Consider the following 11,963-nt stretch of genomic DNA (forward strand, 5'->3'; position numbering starts at 1 on the left):
CAGTTTGGAGCCGCAGTTATACCCAACATGGCCGCTAGGTGGCAGCGTTTTGCTATACAATATGAAACTAACAGCTCTTCATTGTTTGCGTGTGTGTGGCTTTTCCTGATAATGGGCTGCTACCTCTTCAATGTACTGAGAGGAAAAGACATTAGATTATTTTGTCTACAGTCTACATTAAGGTCATAAAGAAGGATGACTCTGTTGAATAAATATAAAACCCTATATAGCCTACGCTGTAGGATTTTTGGAAAACCCATGAGGAAATTTAATATCGGTGACCTTTAATAATTCTAAACCACACTATGAATTGTGTTAGATTATAGTTATATAGTAAAATATATTATGGGAACACTGAATAACAGCAGCCATTCATTTGAACAGTTCACTTACCACACATCATATAGGCAGGCTATGTAGGTATACGGATTTATTTTTCTCTTATGAATATTAAGCCCATTACATTTTATTTAACATTTTTAAGTTGTTTATTAGTGGGGTAAAAACAACGTGGAGCACGAATTTCATTTTAAGCCTAAAACGTGTTTACGGTTGGATCAAGTTCTACAGCCTCTGACATTAAAAATAAATAAATGAGCCAAAGCAGAGCAGAAGACGCTCCTGGGACCCCGGGAAAAACCTTTCCAGTAGCTGCTTTTTGTGGACAAATCTGTCCCGATGCGATCTGTCCTCCCCCGAGACAAAGTGATAAAAACCCAGAGCAAAAAAAATAAAAAAGCTTGTGAACCACTGAGATAGATAGATAGATAGATAGATAGATAGATAGATAGATAGATAGATAGATAGATAGATAGATAGATAGATAGATAGATAGATAGATAGATAGATAGATAGATAGATAGATAGATAGATAGATAGATAGATAGATAGATAGATAGATAGATAGATAGATAGATAGATAGATAGATAGATAGATAGATATTTTTCACCATCCGTGGACCCTGTGCAGAAATAAACAGTTTTTTATACATGTAGCCTAATACACAGTAGCTTATATTACATTGTATGACGTCTCGTTTGTTAGGAGATCATTGCACCTTCCTCTGAGCTTCTCTCCCGGCTGATGAATCGTATGTTTTCCACCATAGATAGTATATAAACCGCAGCGGACGGATTTGGCCGAGACGTGAACCGTTGGAGCCGCATGACAAGTGCTCTGCTCTGCGTCAGGCTGCACGCAAGCGACCAGCACGCATCTTCTGAAACGTATCACCCGGTTTTAATTTAATTCTCAAAGCGCACACATGCACTTTTTTGTGCATAGTATTTTTCATTTTATTTGCTTTTGTTTTGATCAGATAAAAGACGTATTTTTGGACCGGGTGTTCAATGCAACAAAAAAATCTAAAATTGGTTATAAGGGGGGAAAACGCTTTATTCTATTCTGCCCTCCCGCAAACTTCATATGCAAAATAAAAGAAAATGCTCTTCATAATAAAGTTTTTTTTTGGCAGAATAAAGACATTTAAACCAGGTGTTAAATGCAAAACGAATGCTAAAATTAGTATAGAAATAATTAAATAAAACTGGATAACGCTTTAGTTTGTCCTCGGACTGCAAGCTCATCTCGTTTTGTGATGCTCCTTGTAGCAGCTCGCCGGAGAAGCAGCAGCAGGCCCTATAATGGTTTGTTATTATGACCTTTTGTGTTTCCATTAGTCTCTCCTCCTGCTTACAGTATGTGATTGAACCGTGTGTACATTTGCACACTGGAGCTGTGGAGAAGGGGCGTCAGCACAAGGGGTGACTTTAATCTGTTTTAATGTAAACAGGTGTATTTTTTCCCATTTCTTTTTTTTGTACTCGAACTACACTCAGTGAGTCACCATCATATGTTTAAAAGCTTCCATTAAAGCAGCTCCTTTAGCTTGTATACAGCGGAGGGCAGGCAGGGCCGAGTGTGATTAGTCTAGCACTCCACTGTCCAGCTAATGACCACTTAATGTTTTACAGTCTGAACGAGTAAAGGATGGAACCCCTGCTACCACAAAAGGAGACACACAGGGCCCTGCACGGATTCATTCACCATAATGATCCAGTAAGTCCAGTATAACTATACCTGCACTGTAGGACATTATTTTGAAAGGGTGGTTAAGAGATCTTTATTGATAGGTTGTTAGTGTGCAAAAAGACAAGTGGCCTGTGCAGCCATTCACCACTGACAGTTTTGATCATCACAAAATCAGTCAGTGACACATTTAAAGTTAAACAAAGGCTCCAATCAAACCTGCTTGTACATCTAGTGACTTCATGTCTTCATGTCACGCCTCATTAATGTTTCATGTGATATCTGTGGGAATAATTAGGATTTTGTAATTCTGTAACCGCAATGATGATATGTAAAGAATATGCATTCAATGTGTGTAGGTTAGGTGAAATTATGTGACGCTTTGCTTGATTGCAGTGGGAAATATTACAATTTTGACTCCACTATTTGCAATATCAGAACCTTAGTACATTATACCTTACAATTATTTGCACAATGCTTTTTTTAATGTCAACGCTCTAATGTCTTATTTAATTATCTTATATTTAAATTCAAGCATCATGTTTTATCATTTTTATCTTATATACTTAAACATAAAATACGAAGCATTGTACCTATAAAGTAGGTCAAATTAGCTCCTCTACAACTACAGAATGCTACTAAATGTTTCAGTAGTATTTTGTAAATACTGTATTACAATATACAGGGGTCATGAGTACTGAGTACATAAGCTTTTGATAATTAAAGTGCATTTTACTGATAATACTACATTCAATGCTGTACTAAAGTAGTAAAATCATACTTTTTCCACCACTTGTCCATGATAATATTCAATGTGAGCAAAAATTTCTGTGATTGGGATTAGAACATGCAGCCTGTCTCGTTTAAGATCTACAAAGACAGATCCCAGGACAGTGTGGCTGAGGCCGTATCCTGCACGCAAATTAAAAAGCAGATTGAGTTGATGTCCAGCTCAGAGAGAGTTCATTGTTTGATATATATATACATAGTGGATGTATTCCCGTCAGTTCTAGCTCTCTGGAAATGGTGGCACTGTGCCACACAGAAGGCTGTGTACAATGGCCCAGGTCCTATTAAATCTGTGAAAGTTCCTTCCTGAGACAAACATTGCCAGAAATAGTCATCTTGGCTCGTAGCTGGAGTCTTTACTGAGGGAGGGAGGGAGGGGGGAGGGGGGACAATCATTCTCAAATTAATAATAATAATAATGGAAATCATTTAATTGCGTAGGAACACACAGTGACAACAACAACAGGCTACATCAGACACTTCAAACTTCACGTGATACACAGCTCTGCTCCGATGTGTTTTCATCCAGTACACTGTTTGTTTTTGGTGCTGGGATTGTTTGGCCTCCCCTGAGTTCATTAGGCAGCTAATCAGTCCTCCTTTAGCAGGGAGGTGAATGTCAGTTAGATGATCAACACATCCCCTTCAAAACAAGAGTGTTCAAGAAGATGTTTTGCTCTTTGATAAACACTAGACTTTGAGGGGGTTGTTGCAGTGGTGGAAGGAGATCCTTTATCTGTAAAAGCTCCTATAACAATGTGAAAAAATACTCCATTATGAGTAAGAAGTGCTGTATTCAAAAGTACTGATGTATTATCTGCAAAATGCATTTAAAGAATCAAAGAAGAAGCACTCGTTCTCCAGAGAAATGTCCCCTTCCACTGATGAATTGTTACATTATGTTGAATCCCGTTGCTTTAAATACAGTCACTGCAGGTAGTATGGTTTCCATAAATCATTATTCCATAAATAACATAAATCACGGGGGAAATCTGGGACGTCGAGAGAGAATTGCTAAATAAATCTACTACACATTTTAGAAATGTGTTAAAATGGTAATATTTAAGAATGTTTTCGCATATTATGTTTTCTATACACTCAGAAAACAAACACATTATTGCAGCTTTAGCTTGCCACTGGGGCAGTACCTTCTAAGGTAACGCTGTGTACCCTTGACATTGACAGTATTTATTTGTACCCTTGTCTTTCATATCTGCAAATCCACACACAAAACTTGTTTTTATTTTATTTTATTTTAAGGCTACTCTACCATACCCAACAAGTAAAATCTACCTGAAATAATTAAGGAAACAGTAAACCTTTAAAAACTAAGAATAAAATGTATATTTTGACTAACTTTTTTGGCCAAACACACACACACACACACACACACACACTCCTGATATTCTACTTTTACATTTGTAAGAAACCGTAGAAATATGTAACCTAGCCTTTCGGCCCTCAAAGGAAACATAACGTTACGTTGAGATCCAATAATTATTGGACCATATGATTTATGGATTAATCATTGGTTCATAACCAACAATACAATTTGACAGTGTAGCTACTAACTACGTCTGTCAATTATATGAAGTGGATTAGAAGCATTAAGAACAAATATCTCAGAATTCTACTTGAGTAAATGTACATCAGTGTCTTGTAGTGATTTTCTATTAATGGACTATAATACTGGAAAAACACAGCCATGGAAGTCTTAAAAGACTATGAGGTGACTCACTCACTACTTACTGTCTATTCTGTTTCCAAAGCACTTGAGGAAAGAGAATCAGAGTTTAGTTTTAGGATTAACTTGCACTGAGAGTTTTCTGTTGCAGCAAACAGACTCAGGCCTGGAGCACTTCCAGTTCCTCACCCAGGAGAGAGGAGTCCCTGGTATACTGGCAGGAGTCCCAACTGCCATCATTTATACAGCTCCACAGAGGACCGGCATGGAGAAGGGAAATAAAGGTGAATAATAGCATCCAGCAGGGCTCTGGCCTGAAAAGTCATATTTCAGTTTTTACATGCGATGTGTGGATCAAAACGTGGAGCCGCGTTTTGAGGACTGAACGTCGGCATTGATACATTGATACAGTGATACCAAAAGCAATCAGAGGTTTCATGTACATTAACAAAATGTACTACAAGCTAAGGCTGAAAGTTTTGATGCAATGGAAATGGCTCTCACTCCAGTTATGGAGACAGTGTTAAAGCACAGACACTGACAAACACGCACATTTTGTAATATATAACATACAAACAGAGAGAGAAAATAATTCTAATAGAATTTCAACCAAAACGGTTTGAAACGATGTATTGTAATCAGTCTGCAGCATTATTGCCCACTGCCCAGCTTCTGATGAAAACCTGTCTCTGTTTCAAATTCAGATGTATTCATGTGCACAGCCACCATTCTGCATCCACCAGTCTTTGCTGTAGAAACTTATAGCTCTTCTTTTTGTGTGTCAATACTATTCTTGCTATTCATCTTTAATAAATCCGTATTGCCCGATACAGTAATGTAAGTTATACATTATATTACGAATTGTCAGGATAAAAGCCTGTGTTGTGTGTTATATTGTTTAAATATGTGTGTGTGTGTGTGTGTGTGTGTGTGTGTGTGTGTGTGTGTGTGTGTGTGTGTGTGTGTGTGTGTGTGTGTGTGTGTGTGCGTGCGTGCGTGCGTGCGTGCGTGCGTGTGGATATTCAAAAGCCATTAGTACCAGAGAGTCTTCTGCCTGTTTGATGTGGGGTTTTTTTCATCCTCCCTCCTCTGGGACTTTTAAATCCAGCAGACAGTGAACGTTTGCTCCTCTGATGTCTAGATAAATCTTAATGAATTTGATACATGTTTAGTCCTCTGCGCCCCGTGAGTTTTGTGACTCGAATACATTTCTATATTTTCCTGCAATTAAACCCAATTTCCTCCCATTCTTTGGCTGGCTGACGAAGGCAAAAACACAGCAATTACATTCGCAAAACAGCTTTCTCTACAAAAAAAAAGTTCGAATACGAGGTTTAAAATTATGTTGTTACGCGACTGGGTTGCAGAGGCCGTGCGTAAAGGCTGATCTGAGGCCTGCCTGTTAAACGCTTCCCACTGAAAAAAGAAAAAAATAACAGGGCTCATCGGCACCTGAAATAACTCGAGGCGTGCTGCGTCCTGCTACATCCTCTTCCCTGGATTGTTTTGACTGCATGATGGAGGGCAAACGTTACAACAAAAAAAATCTCATTTCTAAATTTAACCCGGAAAAGTGTCACTCGAAAACAGCATGATAGGAGGCAGCCAGGGTCATCGGCCCTTCCGCCCGCATGAATCAAGACTAAATGAATGCGGGCCTCAGAAGCCATTGTTTCAACACATGCGAGAGAAACATGCGATCGGAGAGTTTGTGAAGGAGGATGGAGCATGGGGGGGGGGGGGGGGGGGGGCAGTATCAAGACAGCGGGAGGAAAGGGGGAGAAAGCGAGAGAGTTCATTTTAATCGACAGTTAAAACATAATAGAAAGTATATGAACTTGATTTAAAAGCTACTGTTTTTAATGCAAATATTAAAAATAGAATTAAATTAAAAACATGTCGCTTTGGGTCAATTTAGTCAAATGAGCTCAGGTCCAGAAAAAAATAAATAAATAAAAAAAAATCTCTATTTGAAAAAACCTCGTTCATTAAAGTCCCTTATTGGCCATGGCCCAGCGTGTGAATCTTGCGGGGCCTTGCGGATGAAGTAGGCTATCGCCTTCTGAAGTTAATTGTGTTTTGGTTTTGCAGGGGGAATAGGTTTCCTCTGTTTATTATGAGCATGGGGACGGATTTGCGTCACCGTGCGACTTGCAGGTCGAGATAAAGTTGCACAAATATTGAAAAAGGGAAGTTCTAACAGTCATTATAAAGTCCCCCCCTCGGCTCCGGAAGAAATAAGGATTTCTGCTGCATCCTAAAATACTAGAACAGGTTCTATTTTGGGGGGCAAATCTAGCAGGAATATCCGCTCATTTAACACGAATCATGGCCCATCAAAAACAGGATGAGTCGGAGCTAATAGAGGCTCCCCTGGGCTTGAGCATTGTACAGTTATGTATTATTCCCTGTTTAGCTTTTTTTTACTTGACTGCTTGACCTGATTTTTTTTTTTATTAAGATTTTTTTTATTATTATTTTTGCAGGGCAATTTGGGGACTTTGTGAAGAGAGTTGACAATAAAGACTTTCTTGAAAAATGTTAAGTCCCACTGCGTTTTTAGGCTATACGCACCTTTGGAGGGAAATATCATTAATTTCCAGCAACAACAAAAAAAAGTCGAAATCACGCGAGAGGTCATGGGCTATAGCCAATAATGTGTTAGTGGTGGGTTCTCTTTAAGTGATCAATCCATCATCTCAGGATCAAAATTGCTCCAAAGTTTCCCGGTCGTGCGTGTGTGTGTGTGTGTGTGTGTGTGTGTGTGTGGTACACATCATCTTCATTTGCAAGGGCGTGATGTGAGAAAAATGCGACGCGTCCATTGGCCGAGAGAGCAAACCAATCAGTGTCAGCGGAGGAACTTCAGAGTGGAACTGCTAGGGGTTTGGATTTCAGAGTTGGGAGAGCGATTTTGGCACTGACACAAAGAGGACGGTCATCTATCTGACTCTATCCCCCCAACTAAAACGCGATCCCTGCTTTTTTTACATGCCTGTCCGTTTGTAACCCTGTTCCGAGAAACAATCAGACTACGCGTTAGAGTGAGAGTATAGAGGCTGCGGGGATGTACACTGCCGGGCTCAACCCGTTTTACGCATCAAACTTTAGCCTGTGGTCTGCGTACTGCGCGGGGGGCTTCGCTGTGGATACGATGAAGAAGCCATCGTTTTGCATCGCAGACATTTTGCAGCAACAGGCTGGAGACGCGGAGAACATCCCGGGATCGTCGGCCCTCATGGTGCATATGGGACACCACCACCAGCATCACCAGCACCATCGCGCCCAGCAACAGAGCCACTCCGCCGGCTCGCCTCTGCGCCCCTCTCCCGTAGCGCCGGAGCCGTACGGCGCGAGGCTGAGTCCGGCGGCGGCTGCGTCCCCTTACCACAGACACGGACTACATCTCACATCAGTGTCCAGAACTGTATTTAATAACTCCCAACAGGCTCCCCCGCCGTCTAGCAAAGACCTCAAATTCGGAATTGATCGGATATTGTCGATGGACTTCGATCCAAAGGGCAGGGAAAAGTCGACGTTAAGAGGTGAGAGGAGAGATTTTATTACAAGCAGATTTATTTTAAAAAAAATTAATGTATTTTTTAAAGATGTGCGGTGTTTGTAGAGGAGCTTTCTGTCGTGAGAGCCAAAGAAAATAATAAACAGGGGTGTTGTTTTTTTAGGGCCTCAATATTTGTTTTAGATTAGATCATTGGAGCTCCCACAAGACAAAATAATGTCCAAAACTTTAGAAAACCATTAACCTTTCACATGTGTAAATAATAGTTTATAACACTGACAGACTGGTTCACAGAGCAATTAGAGTCCAAACAGCCTTCATAGAATGTGCGCTCTCCTCTTTTGCCCTCCCCACCCCCAACCAGAGAGGTCAAAGGTCAGGCTCAGACACAAACAGCAGAAGCTTCGAAAGACAGTCACACTTTAGCAGTCACACTTACATTTGAAGTTGAACCCCCCCAGGCTATGAATGTATGGTCCCCTAAAGTTGCCTTTGTGTCCACTTGCCCTATACCATAACATAATTCTGACTGAAGCCCCTTATGTCTCGCTCTGTAACAGATCTCACGTCCATCGTTAGCTTGAGCCGTCAGTCAGGGATGCACCACATGCCCATCCCGCCTCCGGCCAGCCAGTACTTCTCCTCCATAGACCCGGGGATGAGCGACGCCTCGGCCATGATGAGTTCACTAGGCAGCAGCAGCAGCAGACAAACAGGCCAGCATCAGTTTCAGGACACCTTCCCAGGTAGCCACCACCATGTAATACAGCAATAATAACTATAGGACTGGATCAAACAGTCAAAACATCTGGCCCTTGTCAAGCTTTTCTGTGTGTGGAGGTGTGAGGCACCTGCACTGAATCTTGGTTTGGTTGTGTGTGTGTGTGTGTGTGTGTGTGTGTGTGTGTGTGTGTGTGTGTGTGTGTGTGTGTGTGTGTGTGTGTGTGTGTGTGTGTGTGTGTGTGTTGTCATAAATCTCATGTCCTCCTTCTCCTATGTCTTCCAGGTCCGTACGCCGTCCTCACCAAAGACACAATGCCCCAGACGTACAAGAGGAAGAGGTCGTGGTCGAGAGCAGTGTTTTCCAACCTGCAGAGGAAAGGGCTCGAGAAGAGATTCGAGATCCAGAAATACGTCACCAAGCCGGACAGAAAACAACTGGCCGCCATGCTGGGGCTGACAGACGCTCAGGTGAGAAGCAGTGCTGCTGACTACATGAGGGATTAAACAAGGGGTTAATCTGCACAAGGTTTAATTTTGGATGACATCTTGTGAGAATGGTTTGATTAGGTGTTTTTTTTGTTTGTTTGTTGCACAAAATACATCTACAGAGAAAGGTTAAACAAAGACCTTATTCTTGAAGACAGGCCTGCAAACTCAATAGTTTTATTTTTTATCTCATTGATGTGTCGATGTTCAAATAATCTGAGATAATAAATTAATGTGTTTTTCATTTGCGTATTGGATGAAGAAAGAGATAGAAGCTGTTGCCAAGGCAACAATTAACAATAATAAAACAATGCACCCACAGGGCTGCAGACAGGATTTTAGATACAGAGGTTATGAGTCCCCCCTTACCTCCCTTTTAGAGAAATATGACCAGTCGCCAAAAAGAAAAGAAAGCTTGATTTATTAAATGGTTTTATGAATGATATTTTCTGTATATTTTGAATCCCTCACATGCAATGTGAAGTCTAAATGGGGCCTTTTTCACTACAGCTTCTAAAAGTACTTGAAACACAGCCTATAAAATGGTGCACTTGCCATTCAAATTTTAAAGAATGTAAAGTCAGCTGCATGTTGCAAAAAAAAAATGTAAGGAAAGAAAGAAATTGCAGTGGACATTGACCTCAGTTTCTTCGGTGGAAAGGACATGATGTGAAGATGAAATGTACCCTTCCATATTTGAGGGACAGTTGCCGCCACATTATTTAGATATCTGAAATTACACATAGGCCTGAAGGAACTATTCCCAATACAAGAAACTCACACGTTTGCAACCTGCATGGTCATTTCCTTGCGCCGGTTAATGTAGGCTATTTTTGTGCTCCATACCATGAGATTATGGTCACGAGCCCTAAATAAATAAATGTAATTAAATTCAAAAACTAGGTCAAGAACTCTTTATTTAAAATAGATTAAGTTTATTAATGTTTGACAAAATGACATGCAGTATTAGAGCTCTTTAACTGACGCTTACACATCAGCATCATGACCGTATGGTGCAACCTGATTGGGTGAAAGAGATTACCTGGTGAATGCCAAATGTCACCATATCTTTTGCACACTGTCACACATTGATGAAAACTAACACAGATTATCGGATCCTGCTACTATTAATGACAAATATTATTTATATTCCTGTAGCATAGTGTTACTGTTTTGCACTATTTACACTGTTTGATGTTATGTAATTCTGCCCTACCTAAATAAGAATTATCTGTTTAAATAAAATATTCCTGTTCACTGTTCCCAGTTAGCTTTTGAAGACGTGTGAAGTGTGTTACTTGCCTAAAATTAGAAGTGTTCCTAATTAAAAGAGAGAAGAAAGAGAAAGAAAACAACAGTTTGCAGCACCTGTGTTTAATTTAAAACCAGAGACAGGAGACGTCTGATCTAAACTGCGTGTGCACGTGTGTTCTCCTCAGGTGAAGGTGTGGTTTCAGAACAGGCGCATGAAGTGGAGACACTCCAAAGAAGCCCAGGCCCAGAAGGACAAAGACAGTAAGGAGCAGCCGGACAAGAGCGCCACACTCGAGGCCGGCGGCGGCGTGGAGCCCAAAGAGCAAGCCGAGTCCGAGTGCGAGAGCGACGGCAGGAGCGAGTGTGAGTCCGACGAGCCTCCGGAGGAAAACTGCGAAGACGGACACTTGGAGCTCCACAAAACCAGCGTGATAATGAGCGGGAGCGGGCCGGCGAGCAGCACAGAGGAGGCGGCCACAGTAACAGACACACCGGCCTAACAGATAGGAGGACTCATATGAAGAGTGAGAGAGTCAGTTTATGAACTATAGGACTATAAAAACGAGTTTTTTGTTTTGTTTTGATTTTTTCTCGAAAGAAGAACGGCAGTGATATTAACACGCACCCGGAGTGGCATTCCAATAAAGGTATGGATAAGTGGAAGCACTTGCAACCTTAAGTCAGGCCCGGTCTAATTCCTGGGAACAATTGGAGCAACAAGCATTATTTGTTCAACATGTCACGTTATTTTGAACAGCATAGGCCCCAATTAGCTGAGATTTTTAAGTACATTTTTCTCCATTGTTTTATAGACTTATCGGGGTTATGATGTTAAGCACAGGCTGCTATTTAAATTTTAAATTAAGTCACCTCGAGTGTCTCTTTACTGTCGTTTTTTCTCTCAAGAGCTTTCGTGTACATCATATTTTCCTCACGTGAAGGAAAATGTGCGGTTGTGAATTTTATTGTTTAGGTTATGAACCACTCGTTTCACGTGTTTCTTGTATTTTATTTGAATTATTTTTTCTGAATATATATAGTTGTGCTATTTTGTTAATAATAATTTGCACTGAAAATATTGTAAATAAAACGTTTCTTACTTTGAAAATTGAATTACAATGTATTATTATAAGCCTTTTATTATATTAATTTTTATTATCATTATTAGCCTCTTTATTTATTTTTATTGTAGGATTTGGCAAGCTGCTCTTGAAGAGCCTGTTAGACATTTGTTGTGAATTAACTTAACTTAGTATAGGTTTTAAAAAATAGATATATTTTAAAATGTACTTGTTTAAATTTCTTTGTTTTGGCTTTCAACATAAGGACAATAAAAACCTCATCAGCAATAAAATAAAAAACTGATATTTGCATGTAAACAAATACATAGATAAATGAACATCATCCTTTGCATAGGGCTCTTGATTACAGTGAACTGATTTTGACCTTTTGTCTAAGGCCACTAAAAACAATAGAAT

At 40.2% G+C, this 11,963-nt stretch overlaps 1 protein-coding gene across 2 annotated transcripts; it reads left to right on the top strand.

Annotated features, from left to right (window-relative positions):
• The first annotated feature begins 7,441 nt into the window (after positions 1 to 7,441).
• Positions 7,442 to 11,587, top strand: hlx1 (H2.0-like homeo box 1). Of its 2 annotated transcripts, XM_080047446.1 has the most exons (4): positions 7,442 to 8,047; positions 8,583 to 8,768; positions 9,029 to 9,213; positions 10,671 to 11,587. In XM_080047446.1, exons 1-4 carry the CDS (start codon positions 7,570 to 7,572, stop codon positions 10,983 to 10,985), a joined length of 1,164 nt encoding a protein of 387 aa, XP_079903572.1. In that variant the 5' UTR covers positions 7,442 to 7,569; the 3' UTR covers positions 10,986 to 11,587. The 2 variants fall into 2 exon arrangements, with proteins under 2 accessions (XP_079903572.1, XP_079903573.1); XM_080047447.1 differs by lacking the exon at positions 8,583 to 8,768.
• Positions 11,588 to 11,963: the final 376 nt, after the last annotated feature.

This window comes from Ammodytes marinus, assembly GCF_949987685.1.
Source record: "Ammodytes marinus genome assembly, chromosome: 19".
In the NCBI taxonomy this organism is placed as follows: Eukaryota; Metazoa; Chordata; class Actinopteri; order Uranoscopiformes; family Ammodytidae; genus Ammodytes; species Ammodytes marinus.